Genomic DNA, 23,752 nt, shown 5'->3' on the forward strand with positions numbered 1-23,752 from the left:
GATGAGATGGGGAGGAGGAAGCCTACATAAACCTCCAGCACTTGGGTAGGAATTCTGAAGTCGACCCCGGTCGGACTCGAACCCGCAACCCATCGGTGTTGCAGCCACGGATTATAACACTGCGCTATCTCGCTGCACTTTCACACCTTCTGATCATGCCTGCGGAATAAGGTTGTTCAGAAATAACTTTTTATTCGAATTCCGAGGATACAGTGAATATATTGTTACGTTGCATAAAAACGCTCCACACCAATTTTGCTCTTTCCAACCAGTAAAAGCCGACGTAGAGCCAAATCGAATTTTGGTCAACGCCATGAAATTGTCAAGTTGCCTTAAAGAACAATGCATAACACATTTTGGTCAATTCAAACTGGTAGAAACGAAGTTACTGCAGTTTAAAGTTTTGTATTTGCAAATATAGCATTGGTGGTGGGTAAGCCCTAACGCCAGAATTAATGAAAAACTCAATTAACGTCTCTTTTACGGGTTAGAATTGCGTCAAATTTGTTTTGCAGCATTTCCGTAGACAACTCAACAATATCATGAGGTTTACAGCAAATAAAAATCAATTTTTTCTAATAAATAATAAATTTCAATTAACTCTGCGTCGGCTTTCACTGGTATGAATTGAGCCAAATTGAGCGTGCAGCGTTTTGATGGATAACCTAACATTTTAATAAGTGAATCCCTGGGAAAAAAAGTTATTTTTGAAAGACCCTAATGCATGCAATCACAGATACTTAATTTTCGTGGCTATTTCGCGACAACTAAAAGACTTTACCCCCTCCAAATTTACTGGAAATCGGTGAGGCATATTTATTGCGTGATTTCTATGTCATCTCGGAATGAGTAAATGCTGGATGTAAGAGTCTGTAGGCAATGTTTCCTCTAATTTTTAACAAGTCTGCGCACACTCACCAACTCACTGCGCAGACCCTTGGACAACAGTGCGTAACGACTAAAAAAAGGTCGTCACTTCGGACTTTTTGTGCGGAACTTGGATTTTATGTGCGCAGAGACCGTGTCAGCACTGCGCATTTACGCAGCTTAGAGGGAACATTGTCTGTAGGGTGTAAATATATGATGCGCTGATGTTAAGGAAGAAGCATGTTGACATGAAAATCCACGGAATTTCACTTTGGACCGAATGGCTGCTTTATATATCTACATCCCTACCAATTCTGGATATGTTACAAATTTACACAAACTCACCTTTCGCCATCACGATTCCTGGGATTCCTGATATCGAGATCTCTCCTTTTGGTAGGTGACAAAGCCTGAACGAAAATCTCATGATTACACAGATGTAAAATAGACTCAAACTGTAAAATTAAACAGTGGTTCCACCAGTCACCTCGTACTGTATAGAGCAAAAAAATGTCAGAAAATGCTTTCATTTGGTGTAGAAAAATAAGTTCGTGTCCATAGGAAAGTGGTTTACTTCGGTTTATTCATTCCATCTTTACAACATTACAGAGACGTCTCAGTACCAGTTTATACAATTTAGGAATATTTGGTTGATCATTAAACTCCGGCCTGTGCCCAATTTCACACCAACGATGTAACTAACCATCTCATAAAAGAGTTCAACCACGATAGCCGCTAATGAATGCAGAGACATGCATGAATGCACGGTAGGGTGGTATAAAAATACCTTTTTTCTCTAAATTTCACTCGCTTAGTGATAAAAATGTCTGGTTTCCTCAGAAAACGCTACACACCAAATTTCAGAGTCAATTCCGACCAGTAAAGACCGTGCAATCTCAAATCGAAATTTCGACCATTTTTGAATTTATAGCATTTACGGTGGCCAATTTAGACACTTCGATATGACCAAATATCGTGTTCCAGGCATGCCTGAAGGGATAGTGATGCTTTTTTCATGGGTTTACATCTTGATCTTGATAGTGGGCTGTGATAGAGCTGAGATAATGAAATTGCCAATTTATGAAAAGTTAATTTGACACTGATTTGCTGGAAATGAGTCAATGAAATTGAAATATTCTCGTTAAAATGATGGTGACATATATTGGCAAATAAAATACTTTTAAGGCTAAAATCAGGCACCATGAAGAGAAAATGAACTGACGCACAGATCAAATACAGCAAAATGTATTTCCCAGGTTAATATCAATGCCCGAAAGTGTCTTTTGTCGTGGCGATGTTGCCGATGTAGATTTGACGACATCGTGGCTGTTTTCATCGCAAAGCGTTAAGATATTTGCTTTTCCCGACTCCTATAAACCTCTACAAGTCGAATTATGAATGCTGGGGCATTATTTTCGAATTTTAGAGGATCCGCATCATCATAGGCCATTTATACCGTAGCGAACTCACGCCACCCAACAATGGGATGCTTGTGTGTCATGTTACCAGTAGGTTGATAACAATGATGACATATCTTCATTATATCAATAATTCTTCTGAACCACTTCATATCATCCTCGAGATGTGGTGGTGAAAAATAACATGAAGAAAGAAAGCACTCGCAAGGAATGGGAAGAGCTAGAATGAGCCAAGGCATAAAAATCAACATTGAAAATGAACTGTGACATTGGGCACTAGGCCGAGGTGGATGTCAGTTTAAGAGACCGCAACTGCGCATCTTTCGGCATCCTCCTATGTGTTCATTACATCGCATTGTGTCTTATCGCATTGTGTGTGTCTTAATCGGATGAAAATATAATCTCCACATTATTGATCATTGTCTTTCCATACAATTGTCTTCACTTAACCTAGTAATATGACAATGCGCTTTACTGTGGAGTGTGGAGTACTGTTATCCACAAGCTTGTTGGCTCTGATTACGTGAAATTCACACTGGTGCGACAAAAAATATCGCCTCTAGTCTGAGAAATATACTTTACTGTATTTCACCTGCTTGGCAATTCATTTTCAGTGCTTTTCACGGGGCTCTTTCAATGTAGTTCCAGTGTAGTGTCATATCCATTTTTCATACATTAGCAATTTCATCGTCCGAATAACGCGTGTAAAAATCATCGCTTTTCCTTCAGGCATGCCTGGAACACGATATTTGGTCATATCGAAGTGTCGAAATTTTTCACCATAAATACTATAAATTCAAAAAGTGGTTGAAATTTCAATTCAAGATTGCCTTTACTGAAATTTGGTGTGTAGCACTTTTTAGGCAACCTGACAATTTTATGACTAAGCGATTGAGATTTGAAAAAAAAAAGTTTATTTTTGAACAACCCTATAGCACGGTTTTCAATGGGATTTCGAGAACATGCAGCACGGGTGAGTATAGCTATTAGCCATACGATGACCTCAATTATTCTACTAGCAGTCACGCACGGTTCACTCAGTTCCTACAAACCGGGATAATAACTACGGCGTAGGGGCAAATTGAAAACTGAAAATATATGACCCGGTTAGTGTAATGCGGATAGAATGTCGATGTACATATTAATTGTGGAGTGAAGATACGTAGCCGGAAAACACTCACCTTGAATGACAATTAGTAAATTTGCTTGAAAGTTGTAACTTGCTTGAATCTGATCGAAAGCAAATCCTTGCCAGTGCTAAAGAAAGGATACAACCGGGTTAGAAACGATTCAAATTCCAATTTTACAGTCACTCAATATCTTGAGACTTGTTGTTAAAGATAGATATAAAATCGTTTCTAGTGGTTTGAGTTGAGTTTATTTTGAATAATTTTAGCATATCGAAACTCTCCACTATTGCATTGATGGCAAATAATTGAATCTGATGTCATTGATTTTGTAAAAAGATAAATTCAGGATTACTCACTTTCATCTCCAGGGTAGAATTGTCAGACATTGATGCATGTCAGATTCAAACTGATTGATATCGGTTGAGATTGTCATGCAAACTTCTTTTATCACCAAAGCCATTTCACATACGACAACCAAACCAGACCATTAAATGATATGTTATCCTATATTATGATCTTCTGATTGCAATCCACTGTAACAAAATAAAGAATGGTTATGAAAAGTAAAATCAATGAATCTATATACAGCACAGGTTGCTCAACCCTTGCAATCGTACCAGCAGATGTGGAATATAACAAGATGCCGATAGCCCAGTATAAAAACACATCGAAGTGGTTCATGTTGAGTATGCGTACAAATATGATATCTTGGTCGTGGATGCGAAAAAACAATGTCAATTTTTGATTTTGTGCCCCTCACTTTGTCAAACACCATAAAAATGACATGATAAACAAAATTTCATCCAACTTTATTTTGAACTCAATCATTGTTTATGCACAACTATCATAAAATAAGATAGGCATATAAATTTGCAAGAATGTTACCTAAGGTTTATTTGGAAGCACATACTGTCGTGAGTAGCCTATGCCTTTTGAAGAGTGAATAACTTAGCAAATATCGTATGCGGCACAACAAGGAAGACATCATCCACACTCATTTGAAATTTGCATGCATTGAGTCATTGAGTGCTGTGGGTTATATCATACTGAATTATCGGAAGGGTAAAGCTTATACAGCTTCCGGTAATCAGTCACTTCCCAACTCCTGATATTGGCCAAATAATCATTGTGGAATCAATTTTACAAGTCATCAAAATCATTGACCCTGTCTATATTGAATGAATAATGGACTGAACAGATAATGGGCTGTAACAACTGAAATTGCTTGCAGATTATGCACCGAGTAACAAGTAATGAAGTAGGCCTACACTTCCACAAAATTACTGGTTAGAAGTGCTATTACATTGAGCAAATGGTACAAATCTACTGAAAGTAATTTACACTTGACAAAATTTGAAAAACTGACGTATGGACTTCTGCTGCTTGGAAACATAAAAATGCACAATATTCAAAGCCATTATGATGGATATAGGTTGACAAATTGAAAATTGTAATTGTGAGCGAAGTTCTAGCATCGTCGTTTGGCATGAACAGCGATACTGGTGTTCTGTTGTGTGATGTTCTTGTAGCTATTGTTAGCTCAGAGTCAACACTGCTAACAGTGGCGTAGCCACTAGCCAGGGTTGGGTTTTGGGGGTTGGAAAATGCCAAATTTCGAACTCCAAACCCTGTTGTTTTTGAAACACCGATTCTATCTCCAATATATATATTTCTTTACTCATTTCCAATTCTGAAATTCACATTATGAGTTCTGCAGTTGGTTCAGAATTGAATAGACTTAATTGTGTTTTAGTTCACTATAGTTACAGATTTTTTAAGTAAGCTAATTCTAATAGCAACTTTTTAAAGTGAGTGGTTCTAGTTCTAGTTTGAGTTGTGCATTTTGAAAATCCAGTAATTTATACGAGTTAACTCTCCGCTGAGTGCAATCTATGTCTTCATAAAAACGGATGTGTAAGTTCGACAACATTCATCAACTTTTGATTTCACTACAGTCCATTTGCCTTGTGATATATCATACTTTTCAATTGTATTAGAGGTTTTACAATCTGCTACTGCAAAAATCCACTTGCCAATGTGATACGCAGAAACGCATCCACGACAAGCATTCATAGAAGATAATGAAGTCCACTGAGCTGAAGTAATATCGTAACATTCTACGTTGTTGACTTGGCATTCTCCACTCCATTCACCGATCACAAATATCTTCTGATAAACTGCAACAACTCCACTGTGACACACAGGATCTCTCATTGGGTCGAGATCAACCCACTCTGATGAAGATGGAGTGAATCTGCAGAATGATGAAACTATGACATAATCTTGTCCTATACCTCCGATACAATAGATGGAATCATTCAATGATACGAGACTTGCATCGTATATCGCTGTAGGTTTGTCTTTCAGTTGAAACCATTGATTCATAGGGGAAGTAAATAATTCCACATCACTCGTTGCTTTAGTATAACTTCCTCCGACAACGAATATCGATCCTGACAAAGAAACTGAGCGAGGCCAGTATCCATGATCACAAATCATATCTTTCATCCTTTCCCATTTTGAATTTTTGCTCTGAAAATCGAATCGATGAACTGATTTACTACGACATAAAACGTAGATGTAGGAGTCTAGAGAAATCGCCGAGAAAGATTTGAAATCCTTAAACTTCTCATCATGAAACTTCTCTACTTTCTCAGTTACTGGATTGAAGGATAGGATACAATCTGCCTGATCGTCAAAAAGAATTATCAACTCATCTTTGCTGATTTCTTCCTTTGTTTTCTGTGATGCTTTCAACAGATGACCATTGATCAACTTGTACAGTCCTAAGTCGTTACTGATAATTTGGTTTGATTCCAAAAGACGTTGTAAATATGCCGGAGAGACTTTCTCAAACTTGATCGCTTCAAGACATTCGCGCAAATATTCCTGATTTTTGCGATTTTTCTCGACCCAATTGAACAACAACGTTAGTTTTTCTTCTTCGCATAACTTTGATTTTTCCAACATTACAAATTTGAGGATGTCTGTTTTTTCGATATTTCCAAATTCAGGTTGGTTTGATATTTCCATGATATTTTCAAGAAAAAATATTCTACATCGCGTGGAGACGGCATCCAGTCCATACATATTGGCGACATTTGTTGTGGAAAAGTAATTCTCTACATTAACTGATTCCACCAAAACGTCAGATACTGCCTGTTTCACATCTTCCAACTGCATCATGATTGCGACATGAAGAAGATCATCCATCTTTTCTTCAGGAATCTCAAATTTGCCCGAATATATGAAATCGATACAGCTTTTCACACACTGAGAATCGACCTCTTTCAAAACAACTTTTCCTTCACGACTCTCTTTGGTGTCATGTTTCAACATGGCTTTGAAATAGGCAGAACCAGCCGACAATACATTTCTGTGAGTGTAATAGACATCATCTCCCACTTGAATTATGAAATCACAATGATCGTTTTCTTGCTTCATTCGATGTAATTCTTCCATCATCTTCACTGAATGTTTCTCTACATTTCGACACACAATCTGCACCATGATTGTCAATCGACTATAATTATTCCACGATTACTATAATATAGTCAAGCACTGTTAGTGAATTAAAGATGATTAGTTAACTCATGTAATGCCTGTTGAAACAATCATAATACGTATATAATATTATTATTATAATAATAATAACGTCACGAGTATGAATTGAAGGAAATTCAACTACACACAAGGTGAACACTGAACAGTGCTAAATCAGAGGCATCCCTGCCATTATGCAGTTATGAAAACTTCTTCATCGATTTGCTTCAACTTTTTATTCGTTGAATTGACACGAAACCACAGAGTTATTGCGGTAGATTACCACCACCTCCCGGAAGATCGAGTAGATTATCCGTAATCTAAATTGTATTTTGGATCATCGTAAAATTATTTTACACTATGGTATATCCCAGAGGGGCGGCCGTATCTGTTTCATGCTCCAGCCGAATATCACAAAGATTGATTTTAAAAGAGCAGCAACACGAAAGATCAAGTTGATTTACTCCGTGTTTGGAAACGAAATCAACGAAGCATGTAGCTTGTCAGTGTCATCTGACGGATAACACTGGTCTCCAGGAATATTGCGCCCGGACTTCTTTGGACCTAATTTGGGGGCGCTGAATACGAATCTGACGTTATTTTTGCTCTATCATATCACGTTGTTAAGATATTATATACGTTGAATATTTCTACTTCTTCGAGGTAATCCAGTGTATTTGGCTACTTGCAGTACTCACTGAACGGTAATGTTTTACAACTACTTCAACATCTACCTGAACAGTATGCTGGATGAACTAATTACATTTTCAATTCGGTTTTTGTAAAGTAGAATTTAGTTCAGGATAATATTCCACCACTATCGTGAGTTAAAGTATCATTAGAAACGCGTGCAATAGTCTCTGAATCACGGTCACTGGATATATTTTTCAAAGATTCTACCCATGGGAGGTGTCATCATAGTCATTCATAGTCATTTTGCGTTAGCTACAACGAGGCGTCTTGAAATTTCGCATGTAGCCACCTTCGACTAACTGTTGAATGTATGCGACCACCCTCCCACCGACCAAATATAGTTAGATACTTACTGACTTCTTCAGACCTTTCATTTCGTATATTCCACTTGAAATAGTTTTCAGATGTCTTGGAAATTATTACTTCTACTTATAATTGAGTAGAAGTGTAAGGCGTTACTTGTGCTACTTGAGTAGCAACGCCGATCCCTTCGACCAACTCTAGATCATAGCAAAATATTACGGCAAATCAGAAATGTAAGCTGTCTGTATTTAGGACTGGCATTTAATCCTGCAAAACACTAGGAAAAAGCAGCGAAACCATATAAAAACACCACTAGAAATTAACCAATGCTCATCTCTGGCTATCTTCCTGCATAGAACACATGGTATTTGGTGTAGGCTACAGAATGTCCTATGCCGAGACGGATAGGCTGTCCTAGAACCGATGCAAATTTAATTTTATTGTGAAGTAGCCGAACACGCACTTCAAGTTTCGTGTTAAGCTGCCGTTGATAAGCAGTTTCCATGCATTCATCTGGTTGTCTATAATAGACAATGCAAAAGAAGCCCTTTATACCATCGCAATAAACGAAAAGAAATAAAGCGTTCGGAAACAGCTTTCCTCTATTCCGATAAAATGTACGAGTAGCCTATATGAAAACCGGAGAAGAAGAATTTGCATGATAAGTACAGGCGTAGCAGACATCCTCTTTCTTCTAATGTTACAAACAAGATTAAAGGGCCACATATTTAGGTTATAAGACTGCGACTAGGCGATGTAGAGAAGCATGCACATTGCACGCACACACACTGAATGAGAAGTAGGGCCTACAGCAGAGAATATAAAAGACAAAGCTTGCCCTACTAATGGATACAATCTTTGAAAATATATGCATTTATGATAGTTATGGGTCGGAACAACAGTTCAAGTAGTAATGGAAGCAAAATTTCAAAATGTCATCACAACACCAGCAATTCGGTCAAATCCTAATTTTCATCAAATAGTAACGTCGGAATACTGAATAGTAGCTGCGACCCCCACCTATTTGGCCGATTCCATATCCGAAAATCCATATTTTCAACCGATACCACACCGCACTGATTTGTTTTTGCCTTGCTGATGGGCAAGGATACCATGCAAATAGGCAAGAAATCAAGAACGGTCATAATTCGCGACAGGCTGAGGTCATCCGCAGTCCACCATTTGTGCAAGGCACAGATGGGCCCTCTCCCTGCCAAATCTAAGTTTCTTATTTTTTTCTTAGTGTTTCGAAATCATAGTATGTCCGGGCGCCGATAAAACGTTCTAGTAGGCATCCATAGGTGGTCAGTAACAAAGTACTGCTATACTTTGTCTAAGCAGGCCTATTTATGATAGGGTGCATGACCATACGTCCTTATTTTTAAGGTTTCTGAAAATGTCCTTCTTTACAGCTTATACAGCTAATATAATGGATAGACTCGAGTGAAAATGGGCATAGATAGGATATTCGCGGTTCGATCGGAAGCGACGACCTTTCATTTTTAGTCAACCCACCAAATTTTTTAGCAAAAACGGCTGATTTCAATTTTGATCAACGAACTTTTCGGACTTCGTAAAGTGTCCTCTTGTCGCGACTCCAACATATGGTGACCCTATATATTTATGCTAACTCACTTGTCGTCATTTGCAGTTTTTCAAATTAGTAGATCTGCTAGATCATGACCAATAGATATGACACCTGTCATCAGCTCTAGTTATACATTCTGAAAATGTAGTATTTGTTACACTGTCAATTTACATTGCCAATTCTGGATATGTCACAGTATTTCAAAGCAACTCACCATAAGTCGTCACGATTCCTGGATATCTTGATATCGCGATCTTGTCTTTTGACAGATGACAGAGCCTGATTGAAAATCTTACAATACCACAGCAATTAAAAATAGACTTGAACACTTTACGCCTTAAATGCAACCTGGATATAAGAACAGTAAAAGTAAACATTTGATCACCCAATCATCTTGAACTGTATAGAGCAGAGGTCCTTGAACACCGGCCCGCCAAGTACATAAGAACTTTATGTGTATCAATTCCAAAACGCAAGAAGGCAAACCCTTGTTCATTATTGGAGAAATGTACACCAAATGTGAAGTTGATTTGGAAGTTTGTAATGCATATTCTGCATGGTGTCATAATAGGGAGTTCATGGTCTACTTTGGGCACACATAACAATGGTGCAACTGTTGTACAAAACTGTTTGAAAGTAGCCTACAACTTGTGATAGGTTACGTGTGAAAGCCACTGAAAATTTTTACCAAACTTCCTTGACTTCCGACAGTGCAATTAATCACTTGTCAGTATAATAAAGACGACAGCAAACAGCAAAGACGCATTTCTTTTAGAGGATACTGAACACTCACAATCAAGTTACTGCTATGTAACAGGAATTTGCGAGCTTCGATCACGGTCTCTAGTAACGAATACAGAGGCGTGCATGAATGTATGTCTCCAAATAAGATTTCAAGGAGAACATGAGACACAGGCAAGGATAGCTATCAGCCATAGCCATATCTCAATTGTTCTATTCGCAGACACGTAAGGTTCATTCAGTTCCTACAAACCGGGGTAATAGCTTCAACGTAGCCTCAAATTGATAACTGATATCATTATGTCAGATACTTGGGTAGGTTCAAATAGAATGTCGATGTCCATCCTAATTGCGGATTGAAAATACGCACCCAGATAAAACTCACCTTGAATGGAAATTGGTGAACTTGCTTGAAAGTTGCAAATTGTTTGACTCTGATCGGAAGAAAATTCTTGCCTGTGATGATAAATAAATGATACATCGGGTTAGAAATGATTCAAAACTCAAACTTTGAGGTCACCAAATGTGTTGAGACTTGTTAAGACCGTTTATCGGATCGTGGTTGAGTTGAGTATAAACACCCCACTATAGCCTTGATGGCAAATAATCGAATCCGAAATCATTGATTTTGTAAAAAGATAAATTCAGAATTACCATAATTTTCCATGTATAATGCGCAAAATTTTACCGATTTTTTGCCCTAAAATAGGGGGGTGCGTATTATACATGGGTACAGCAAGCCTTGAAAAAATATCCCTCGATCAAAAACTTGAAATCACACCTCCATGTTTGTTTAAATCGCGCATCACCTCTAGCCATGGGGCCCCGTAATTCGTATTATAAAGTGTAACGAGCTGCCAAATAGAGAAGCGTGTTGCCAATTAACGAGAGTCGTCTGCACAGCACGCAATCTCTTGCTAAGTTGGTTTGCCGTTTGTACGCGAGCGAAATTAGGTCGCTGATTGCTGCAAGAGTGCACGTGCACGGCAATCCTTGCTGATTTATCGCGTCAACGACAGGCCTTAACAATCGCATTCACAAGGGGCCATGTGCGCAAGATACAGTGTTGGGATGACTCGAGTCACCTTTTTCGTACGACTTGACTCGAGTCACTTTGCTAGAATGACTTGACTTGACTCGACATATCAGAAGTGTGGATTGACTCGTGACTCGGAGCAAAATTCACGAGTCAATTTCAAGTCATCAAATAATCGGTGTCGATAAAAATCACAGTATCTTTCATATGATCGAATTGCTCGCGAAACACCGGTGTAACCCTTGAGAGCGACTAATCATTCAATGATCTTGTGTTTCACTGAGTCTCAATTGTTCTTTCACAAATAAATTGACCGCAAATGAAGTGATCGACGTGTAGGATAGTTTACAATGTCGTGAACTAGTATAGTAAAGTAATTTAATAGCAAAATGTCTATTTCTGTTCTCACCTTAACCAAACCTCTTGCTTTATTGAAATAGAATTCGAATATAGTTTATATAGTCATCAACCAATGGCGCAGGCTCGAATTGTATCATATCAATTTGTAAATGGGTAATGTATTGCATCTTATCAATTCGTTTCTCTATTCTCTGTTTTGGCTGGTAACTATAAACGGAGGTTATGCAATTACTTACGTAGTTTAGCAGTTCTACGTATATGTGAGCGATACAGCGTCTTCTTGCGTGTATAGCCTATTTAACTCTATTTTCGTTCAGAATCAATGACCACTCAATCTGTATTTCAGACAGCTAGCAAAATGCAATGACCTAATCATGCCTCATACTGCGAAAAGGCAACATGACTTGACTCGTGACTCGACTTGACTGAAGTCACCTCCAAAAATCGAGTGACTTAACTTGACTCGAGTCACCTTCGAAAATCGATTGACTTGACTTGACTCGAGTCAAAATGTGCAATGACTCGAAAGTACCGTAGTGACTTGATCCCAACACTGGCAAGATATAATCGGTTGCGTAATCAGTCGCATCTCCAACAGGGCTGCTGCGCCCGACATAACTGTTGGCCTGAGCAATCGCATCTGTCATTGTATTAAACCTCGTGTGCAAGATGTCGTGTGTCGCTAGCCTGAACTGTCGTGTCGCCGACCTCACAGGCTTTGGCTACAATCTACTGTCGTTTAGAGACAATGCCGTAATTGTATTATGATTAGCGATCATTATGTCATGATTGTGTGACAGTGATATCGCAAAACAGAATAACATCGCATACTAAACCGCAACTATTCATGTACTGCGAATGCAGGGTGCGTACTATGCATGGGCACAGGCTTTTTCCCAGAATATACACATCATTTTAAGGGTGCGTATTATGCATGGGGGCGCACTATATTCGGAAAATTACGGTACTCACTTTTATCTCCCGGGTAGAATTTTCATAAATTGATGCATGTCAGATTCCAACTGATTGATAACGGACTTGAGATTGTCATGCAAACTTCTTTTATCACCAAAGCCATTTCTCATCGGACAACCAGACCATTAAATGATATGTTATAAATTATGATCTTCTGATCGCAATTAACTATAACAAAATGAAGAGTGGTTATGAAACTCAATGAATGCACATTGCACAATTGTATATGCACCCCAGGTTGTTCAATGTTCAAGCCTGGCTACTGTACCAGCAAAAGTGATACCTGTAGCCTATATAACAAGTTGCCGATAGTCGCCTCATATAAACAGAATCGAAATGGTTTATTTTGAGAATACAGACAAATTTGGTATCCTGATCATGGATAACGGAAAGTGAATGACTTCTTTTAATCAAGGGGTCCTCAAATTCGTCACAAACAATCAAAAGAACATGATTAAGAAAAAGTTCATCCGATTTTATTATGTCGTTAAATATTGTTTATGCAAGATTCTCATAAAATATGGCGGGCATATGAATCTGTAACCCAGGGTTGTAATGACTCGACCGGAGTCCGACTTGGGTCACCATATTTTGGTGACTCGACTTGACCAGAGTCATATTTTCAAATGCGCAAAATGACTCGAATCGGGTCAATTTTTGTATTGACTTTACTTGTAGGCCTACTTGATTCATTGTCTATGACTCGAACCAAGTAATATGACTGGAAACTAGGACGGCCAAGGCAGACATTTCATTGTAAATTCGAAGAATAGTAAAAGTCGCCACATGAGAGGTATTTCGTCAATTAGTCCTGATACTTGCGAAATGGGCCAAAAACTGATTGTACCGAGGAAAATTACAATATTGTGAATGCGAACCATTCTATTTCACTCGGGCAGAGTTGAAAGAAGTGGGTTGGACCTGGTTGAACTCAAAAAACTGAACAGTAAACACAATGACTTTAAAGAGTGAATAGCTCGATCATATATCACATGCGGCTCAACAAGTAAGAGATAATTCTCACTCATTTGAAATTTCCATGCATTGTGAGTCATTAAATACTGTGGGTTATTTCATACTGAATTAGCGGAAGTGTGAAAATTAAACCGTCTGCAGTAAGCAGTAGGTACAAACTCCTGATATTGGCCATGTAACCATTGTGGCAACAATTGCAGGCTACAAGTGATCATAATCATTGACCATGTCTATATTGAATAGGCCGAAGGAGCTAAATATATGATTGGCTGCATCAACTAAATCTGCCGGCAAGATCATGCACTGTGGCACAATTCATGAAGTATATTTCCACAAAATTACAGGTTAATATTAGTATTACGTTCATCAAATGATACGAATTTATCAAAAAGCAATTTACACTTGTCAAATTACTGCCACATTGAAATAAAAATGCACAATTTTCAATGGAATTTTGATAGATATGGATTGATGAATTGAAAATATCAAACGTGAGAAACTTTACATTCATTCATGTCAAAGCTGCAGACTTGTACTAACTACTAATCGAGTTACTTCGACGGTCAAGACTAGTTCTAATTACCGATTTTGAATGCGAATAATTCTACTGTTAATTTTAGTGTGAATACCAAGAGTGGCATAGTCATGGGTGGGTTGAAAACCGTTACATATCGAACTATAGCCTAAATAAAATTCTTGTTTGAACGCCGATTCTATCCCCAATATTTTCAATCTCATTTATAATTCAGTAATTCACATTATCAGTAGGCTACTGCAGTTGATTCAGAATTGAAACTACTAAGTTGTGTTTTTATTTGCCAGTTACGAATTTTTGAAGAATGTCAATTCTAGTTCCAGTAGCCAGTTTTGAAAAGTGAGTGGTTCTAGTTCTAGGTTGAGTTTCATTTTGAAAAACCAGCAATTTGTACAAGTCTGCTCAGGTGAGTGCAATCTATCTCTTCACAAATATGGATGTGTAACTTTCAAAACATTGATCCACTTTTGGTGTCACTATTGTCCATTTATCTTGTGATATATCATACTTTTCGATTGTATGAAAGGTTTTGAAATTTGGTACTGCAAAAATCCACTTGTCAATGTGATACACAGAAACCCAATCGTGAGAAGCATTCATAGAAGATAATGAAGTCCACTGAGCTGAAGTAACATCGTAACATTCTACGTTGTTGACTTCCTTTATTCCACTCCATCCACCGATCACAAATATCTTTTGATCAACTGCAACAACACCACTCCCACTTACAGGATATCTCATTGGTTCGAGATCAACCCACTCTGATGAGGATGGAGTGAATCTGCAGAATGTTGAAACTTCAACACCATCTTGTCCTGCACCTCCGATACAATAGATGGAATCATTCAATGATACGAGACTTGTTACACGAATCGCAGTAGGTTTATCTTCTAATTGAATCCATTGATTCACGAGGGAAGTAAACATTTCCACATCACTTGTTGCTACATTATAACTTCCTCCGACAACGAATATTGATCCCGACAAAGTAACTGAGCGAGGATCGGTTCCATGATCACAAATCATATCTTTCATCTTTTCCCATTTTGAATTTTTGTTCTTAAAATGAAGTCTATGAACTGATTTATCCTCACATAAAACGTAAATATAAGGGTCTAGAGAAATCGCCGAGAAAGGTTTTAAATGCCCAAACTTCTCATCATGAAACTTCTCCACTTTCTCAGTTACTGGATTGAAGGATTGGATACACTCTGCGCCATGATCAAAAAGAATTATCAATTCATTATCGCCAATTTCTTCGTTCATTTTGTGCGATGCCTTCATAAGATGCCCAGTGAGCAGCTTGTACAGTCCTAAGTCGTTACTGATGATTGGGTTTGATTCCAGAAGACGTTCTAAAAATGCCGGAGAGACTTTTTCAAACTTGATAGGTTCGAGACATTCGTGCAAATATTCTTGATTTTTTCCATTTTTCTCAATCCAATTGAACAATAACGTTAGTTTTTCTTCTTCGCATAAGTGTGATTTTTCCAACATCACAAATTTGAGGACGTTCGTTTTTTCGATATTTCCAAATTCAGGTTGGTTTGATATTTCCATGATATTTTCAAGAAAAAATATTCTACATCGCGTAGAGACGGCCTCCAGTCCATACATATCGGCGACATTTCTTGTGGAAAAGTAATTCTCTACATTAACTGATTCCTCCAAATAGTCAGATACTGCTTGTTTGATGTCTTTCAACTGCATCATGATTGCGACATGAAGAAGATGATTCATCTTTTCATCAGGAATCTCAAATTTGCCCGAATATATGAAATCGATGCAGTTTTTCACACATTGAGAATCGACCTCTTTCAGAATGACTTTTCCTTCGCGACTCTCTTTGGTGTCGTGCTTTAACATCGCTTTGAAGTAAGCACAACCAGCTGACAATACATTTCTGTGAGTGTAATAGACATCATCTCCCACTTGAATTATGAAATCACAATGATCGTTTTCCAGCTTCATTCGATGTAATTCTTCCATCATCTTCACTGAATGTTGCTCTACATTTGGACACACAATCTGCACCATGATTGCTAATCAAGCACAATATATAATGATCCTACGATTATTATAATACAGTCAAACACTGTTATTGAAATAAAGATTAGTTAACTCAAGTAAAATACCTGTTGAAAGAATCATAAAACTTATTAAGGTCACAAGTTGAATGAATGAATTGAAGGAAAGTCAACTACACATAAGATGAACACTGAACGGTGCGAGTGCCAGTATCCATTGTATATTGATAGTTTGCACGATGACACGAACCAGGGACCTCGTGGATTATCACTAATCTAAATGTTATTTTGGAACCTTGTAGCATAATTTTATACTACGGTATATTCCAGGAATGGCCATATCGGTTCGAATGCTCGAACGAATTATCACGAAGCTCAGTCAAAACAGCCGCAACCCGAAAGGTCATGCTGGTTTCACTACGTGTTTGGAAACGAAATCAGCGAAGCATGTGGCGTGGCAGCGCCATCTGACGGATAATTAGTTATTGGATTTGGAGTGTAGCGGTTACTGACGGGGTAATTTCAAAACACCACAAACTGCGATACAGTGAAAAAAGAGGGTGTCGAATCAGACACCCAACAGGACCTAGGCGATTTAGAGAAGAGGCATGCACACTGAATGAAAAGTAAAGCAGAGAATGAAAAATGGCAAGCTAATCCCACAAAAGCCAAGCTACAATCTTTCGAAATATATGCAATTATGCATTCACGATGATGTAGGAGCTATTCAGTGCAGTTCTTATGACTCATAAACATGTGGCAGATTGATCACAAAGCTATTTTCTACTTTTCCAAATCCAAAGTGTTTAGGTTTATTAGTTATGCATAAACAAAAGTCCAAGTAGAAGTGGAAGTAAAATGTCACAACTAGGGTATGTAGTGCAATTAAGGAAAACGTACCCAACTACTGTGAACGGGTGCGTTCTTCAGCAATATATTCAGTTACGATAACCGGTATTTTTACGAGTTTCTTCTACAATTTCATTAACAAAACTAATCAATACTTTAAGCAATCAAGGTCAGGTTATATTTTCATCTGAACTAGACAAGACAGACACAATGCGACGTGATGAACAGATACGAAGATGACGAAAGACCAGTTGCGGTCTTGCCTTGTGTCCGATGTCGCAATTACCTTTTCGATGTTATAGTCTCTATCCCGCGAGTCTTTCTAGCTCTTTCCATTCTTTGTGGATATTCACTCTTCTATCAGGTGTTTCTGGGCTTTTTTGTCGTCATATAGTGAGACCAGCGACGCGGAAGAAGAGGAGCCCATAATATGCTAACGCCCAGAGCGGAATCGAATATGGGCGCTTATCGTCACCACAACGGTATCTCCCCCGCTATTATGTGCCAGTTACCCAAAACTACTTTTTACTTTCCAAAACCAGGGATATCTGGAATTAGAACTCTATATATCCCTGTCCAAAACTCAAAGTAGTTTGCATATATTCTGTTCAAGTAGTAGATTCTACTAATGTTATAAAACAGTGGTTCTGAACCTTTTTTCCTCCAGCGCCCCCTTTCAAAGCTTTGAGTGCTATAGCGCCCCCCACACCATATTTTAAAGACTGTGATAAAATCAATTGGTAAAAGGACAGGCCGTAACAGCTATTCGCTTGCCCCCTCAAAAAACGTTGGTCTTCGGCCCCGATTGGGGGATAAACCTAACTTCCGTGGAGCTTTCCCCAAGACCCAGCGTCGCGTGATTTTGATGTTGAGCAAAGTTTTAGGAGGCCTGGTCGCCCAGGCGCGAAACTTTTCTCTTTATGACGGATGAATGAATCGGACAAGAATTGTCCTTGTTATGACACATTCAGTCCTTCACAGAACTGTTACAACTCGACGGCGAGTTGGACTGGAGCAATAGCTGCGAGTAATGACTGACTGAGTATAATTAACTGGCTAATAAGTCCGGACACAGTAAGTTTCCCCTTGTGTGTATTGTAGAATGTCGATCAAACAACCCAGACTATATCGTACCGCTAAAAAATACGCTGGCATATACTCTAAATGAGAAATTACATTAATTAGAGTCAGATTCAGAGCGGCACGGAAACCCTGTTTACGACACGACCGCTTTCGGAGGGAATGATTTGTGATCCAGTTTCTTCTCGCATGCGGCGAGGTGACTCGAGCGTAACGAACCATTGATACAGACAAAAATTCACCGTGACAAGAATATTGGTGATTGCATATATATCGCTATCATTTCCTATCCTGTCAGCCCACGCCGTAAGATTCACCGATATCTTTGAATGAGCTGTTGTCTTGGACAATGCATGCACGTAATTAATAATTCAATATATTCGGGCGGGCCCGTTGGTCAAATTACTTCGTTGCATGTTGTTATTTTGTGAGCTATTATCCGCTGGCTATAATAGTCAAAAGATATTGAAATCGCATGAAGTACTAAACCAAGACAATGATATATATCATTGACCAAGATAAGCACACGATTCAAAATTGGTATTTCTTCAATAGCAAATAATTTTTCTTCGTTGGATGTTATTTGTCCTGTGGGGTTCAGATTGCCACGACATGACTATTCGGCACGGGCCATTTAAACTCGACAATCAGACATATTTATATCTAAATTTACGGTCAACATGAGGGCAATTCTTTTCAGCAAATCTTTTTTCGTTGACGATGTCTTGGCACATTTCTCGGAGTCCCATATTGGCTGAAACTTCATATGTCTTCGTGCCTCGTGCCTCGCCGAAATGCCTATAACTATTTTCGATAAATAATGCGTCTTTTTTCGTGGGGGAAGGGTACCCAATATTTAAAACTTTGACAACGGTAATTCAAGCGTAGCGCGAAAAACTTGTATAAACCGTCAGAAATTGATGTGTAATTTTTGAGAGAACATATATGTAGCCAACATCGTCGAAAAATTTCAAGATTTGACACCTTTTGTCGAATCTTAATTTGCTCTGAAAACTCGTTTACTATACTGCACCATCTGCTGCGAAGCCATTTTGCTCCAGCGCCCCCCGTACCGCCCCCTTCAAAATCAGAATAAGCAACAGATGGACAAAAGGCAGAGATATATTGAATTTCAAGCCTAACCTGAACAAAGTCATGTCTTGAATTTAGCTCCTCCAAAGCGTCAGGTCCAGCAAACAACATCCCAATATTATTCAAAACACTGATACAAAGTGAAGATGTCGAACTAGCTGTCGTAACGAGAGCGAAAGTATCAAAACTTCTGTACAAACATCTGTACACGGTAGGGGTCTCTGTACATAGTAAATATTAGAATGTGCAACCTAAATTGCTGTAATCCCTGTCAAGAAAGAAACCGTATTTTGGCTTTGGAGATAGGGAGGGTTAACATATCTGCGAAAAGCAGCGCTTCCTGTACTTTTCATAGATGTGGCCCAATTTCCATTTTGCAAAGATGCCATAACCCACCACTCAGCCTCAATCTCCTTTCAAGAGGCGGCGATACGTCAGGTTTAGGACTAACAGTTCATATCAAATCATAACAAGTTCTCATGAGCCCAAGAATGGCAAATGTATGTATCGAAAGCTTGGCTGGTTTTGAACTATACAGTTCTTCTGTAGCCGTCACAGCAAAACCGGAAATTAGACTGGAAGATTTCCAAACTTATATTAAAAATTAGAGCAAGAAACATTTCACAGATTAAATTAAAGTCAGATTACTGGCATTTTCCTCTAATTAGTCGAATAAGCCAATTAAAACTATCCAGTTGTCCAAGTCTGTCTGGACCGTACAAGCCTTTTTGGGTCAATTGTTTGATTCGGGGGTCCGACTTGGATTATTACTTGGTGCCTGCAGTGCGCTTCACCCGGTCACTAGATGTCGACAAAAGTGAAGTAGGCGCTTTTCGTAATGAGTTTTCCCTCGACAGATTTGAAATTTTGTTGGTGTCTGATTCCGTCGTTGTGACAACTTGCGACCCAGGTAAGGGGTCTGAGGTTTGAATTTTACGAATTCCTAATTTGATTGAGCCGACACATTCTTCCTCGCTTTGGAACGTCGCACAGGATCGGGCAGGTTCACGTCCTATTCGATCTGCAAAAATAGTAGGGGGTCAGTCAATACTAGTATTGGAATCACAGGATTTTAAGATATATTCCTGATCCTGATTCAGGGATTAACTGTATTGAAATACCGGGATACCGGGAAAGCATCTATCAGAGCAGAAGCGGCGCTAACTCTGCTATAAAAACAGCGTTACAATAACAATTAACAATCTTCAACACTCTACATAGCCGTGGTAATAATACCAACTATGGCACAACAATAAACTACGCCAGTGGTCTTCAATCGTTTTCGTAATGGTACACCATTTTAAAGGTCACTCAAAACTTGTACATCCCAGTTCACATAATGCGTCGAATCCGTAGTAATCGTGATCAGAAGAGGCTGCAATCTATTAGAAATACGAATGCAAAAAACAAATCAGCGCTCTAGATCACCGCTCACGGTATAACAATGGTTTTCAACCGAGGTCTACGAAACATAAATATAATTTGTGATATTCATATATATAATTTTTGCTTCATAACTGCTAAAACTTGATGGCTTACATCAGCCGATTGAGACAAGATATCAAACTTTCCAGGCTCGTTTTGATTGCCCGCAAACCCTTTAGTCGACCATTGTCACAAACATTGGGCTGTTTTGTTTAGGTTTATGAAATAACTGAAAATTTGAAAAAAAAGGGTCAAACAGAGTATCCATAATCAGAAATCGCGTAAGCGATGATATTCTCGCTGCTCTCACGATTTTACGTCGGATTACAATGAATGAATGTGGCTTGAGAGTGTATATTTCTACATCACTGGGTTAAGGGGTAAAATACCTATCCTTGGTTTTAAATTTTAATCCAGAAATCACAACCCTAGTCAATACACGCATGCATTCAGTGTGGGACGATCCCCATAAAGTCGTCATCTTTCGTGGGTATCGCACTTATTTTGGTAGCCCACAGTGAAAGAAAAATTGCACGGATGATAGGAATCTGATCTTCTACTTTTCAAAGTTCTTCAAGTAGGCTTTGTCTGCTTCTACAACTACCTCAAGTGATTAGTTTTTATACTCTTACACTTCTACTTAACGGATTTTTAGGAAAAACTAGTTGCTTGTGGGAATAATTTTTGTGATACTTGCAATTCTTACTCGAGTGGCAACAACTTCAAACTTACAGTTTTTTTCGGCAAACTAGGCCTACACTTCACTTATTTGGAGATTTCTACTTCTACTTGCACTGGAGTAGAAATTTACAACACTGCTTATCCTTTTATTCGAGTAGCGACGATGAATACTTTGACATCTGATCCTGAAACAGCAATGTCGATTCACCACCAACCCCAACCTCCACCCACCTATTTACATCGGGATCAACTGACTCTTCACATAGGCACTCGAAGCAACGGTGGGACATGGAAAACTTCCTGTTGGATCACCCGCAGCTAGTAGGGCGACCTTTGACCACTTGGGTGCCGTGTCGGAAATCCATCCCGAACGAGGTCGATGCTGGAATAAAAGGGGGCAAGTTTTTTTTTCGGGCAACACTGAGCAAATCGTGACACTGACTCGAATACAATCAAAATTGTAAATACATAGTGTCTTCAAAATTAGATTATAAGTAAAATGATAGCTACATATTATTTCCAAATGAGATTAAAAACAGAATTATATGTATATAGCTAACAGACTTTACCTATGTCCGAATTTACTGGAAAACAGTGCACAATATTTATTGCATGATTTCTTTGTCAAATCAGAATGAGTAAATGCTGGACGTAGGCGTAGGTACGGTGTAATAACTGGTGTGCCATGCGAAGGATAGCAAAATATTACAAGAAATGACATAATGGTATGGAAATGCATTCGATTTGCACTGCTTCATTTCACACTGATATTGTCAACCTTTCCACTAGTCATCTTGAACTGAATAGAGCACAAAAATGCTCTCTCAAAGCATAGTCTTTTATATTTTATTGCCTTTTATGTACAGCGCCCCAGTGTAGTAATGATATATTGTTATATTAGGCGCTCTATAATTTATTATATTAATATTATAGAAAATATTTTACTGTGCACAGGGGCGCGTTTCACTTCGATTTACTCATTTATCTTTATGGTATCAAATGGACGTCGTCGGGTGCGTTAAAACCATTTACGTAGGTTTGCTTGATCATTACACATTGCCCAGAGTCAATGGAATTGCCCATCACACAGAAGAGGTCAACCACAATCGCCACTAATCGATACAGAATAGGCCCAGTGCATGAACGCATGTCTTTAAACAAGTTTTCAAGGAGAGCATGCTGTAAGCGTGAGGATTCGTCAATTAGCAAGTAGCCATTGGACAGATTGTGTATTATTTAAGTGAAATTTGTTGCGCTTACTAGTGATAAAGAATATCATTTCAAAACTCCTAACTATTTGCATCGCTATTCTCCATTATGCATTACTTGCAAATATTGTTAGTGCTATCACTGGTAATTGGCTAACAAAGCCTGCGACTCAACTTTGTAAAGGTCCTTATTTCGGTTCTTTTCTGATCTTGCTCCTTGACTTTTACTTCATGTAGTTTTGACAGCTCTCGTGAATTTTTATTTTACTTCTTATTGAATATAAATTCCGCGGATGACTTCAACTTGAACTGATGAGTTGGCGCAATATTAGAACGTTGGATTCTCGATCGGTTGGCAGAGGTTGTGAACGTAGTCTGCGTGACTACTCTAGTGAAAGTAGAAGTAATATTGTAGACTGCTAGCTAAACACAAGTAGGCTAGAAGTGGCGAATTCCAAGACGTGTTAAAAGTACTTCAAGTGGACCAAAATATTGTAGATTTGGTCGATTGCTTGCATACATTTAGCCATTAATCATAGACACGGCTAGTTTCGAAATTGCAAGTTGTATCCTCGCGATCAACACAAGATGACGAGCTACGGACGCACAGCCGAGCCGCCGAAAACTGCATTTTTCTTATTCGGGCTTTTTATTTTGTCAAAGTCGCATACATGGAGTTTAGTGCAATGCCTTGGATCACGTTTGCAGACCTAGGGGATTTGAGATGCGATATTTGACTCGTTTTTTTTTTTGGGGGGGGGGAGGCATACTCATAGCAGTTTATCGGCGGTGACTACTTTAGAAATTGGATTGCAATCCATTCATTCATAAAAAGGATCTAAATATAAATCTATAATGTAAAAAGTAAGCAGTTTTACCGAAAAACTTATATAGAAGCTGAAGTAACCAAAAACCCTCAAGTAAGTCGTAAAAGTAGGTAAAACCGACTTGTGTACCTTTGGATATGAGCTGGTAATTGCAATGTGAATAGAATACCAATGTCCGTGTCCATCCTAATTATGGGTTTAAAATCGCAGCCCGATAAAACTCCCTCGAATGACTATTGATAAACTTGTTTGACTCTGATCCCAAAAAAAACTTTGCCTGTTACCGATCACAAAGTGGGTAAAATTCACCGGTTTTTGAGAATTCGATGTGTGGCTATGTTACGGCCTTCTAATGACAATTTCACTCATAAAAATGATCCCAATTATCCAAAAGCTACT

General features: G+C 38.5%; 2 protein-coding genes across 5 annotated transcripts in view; both read right to left on the bottom strand.

Annotated features, from left to right (window-relative positions):
* The window catches only part of LOC145433270 (uncharacterized), a 223,208-nt gene that overhangs the window by 66,588 nt on the left and 132,868 nt on the right, over positions 1-23,752 (bottom strand). The window lies entirely within an intron of this gene.
* Positions 1,295-23,634, bottom strand: LOC145457725 (uncharacterized). Of its 2 annotated transcripts, XM_080336070.1 has the most exons (4): positions 12,652-14,586; positions 3,772-10,739; positions 3,467-3,542; positions 1,295-3,020 (listed from the first exon to the last, which is right to left on the bottom strand). In XM_080336070.1, exons 2-4 carry the CDS (start codon positions 3,799-3,801, stop codon positions 2,941-2,943), a joined length of 186 nt encoding a protein of 61 aa, XP_080192196.1. In that variant the 5' UTR covers positions 3,802-10,739; positions 12,652-14,586; the 3' UTR covers positions 1,295-2,940. The 2 variants fall into 2 exon arrangements, 1 of the variants encoding a protein (XP_080192196.1); XR_013920964.1 differs by lacking the exons at positions 1,295-3,020; positions 3,467-3,542 and adding an exon at positions 21,550-23,634 and having other exon boundaries at positions 3,949-10,739; positions 12,652-20,233.

This window comes from Botryllus schlosseri, chromosome 1, assembly GCF_051294905.1.
Source record: "Botryllus schlosseri isolate E-star chromosome 1, Bs_hap1, whole genome shotgun sequence".
Taxonomy (NCBI): Eukaryota; Metazoa; Chordata; class Ascidiacea; order Stolidobranchia; family Styelidae; genus Botryllus; species Botryllus schlosseri.

Excerpts from the sequence above, each read along its gene's own strand:
- LOC145457725 (XM_080336070.1), bottom strand. The coding sequence starts at position 3,801 with ATGTCTGACAATTCTACCCTGGAGATGAAA. Across the intron at positions 3,543-3,771 it reads ATTCTACCCTGGAGATGAAA|CACTGGCAAGGATTTGCTTT; the intron begins GTGAGTAATCCT and ends TCCTTTCTTTAG. Across the intron at positions 3,021-3,466 it reads TTTACTAATTGTCATTCAAG|GCATGCCTGAAGGAAAAGCG; the intron begins GTGAGTGTTTTC and ends ATCGTGTTCCAG.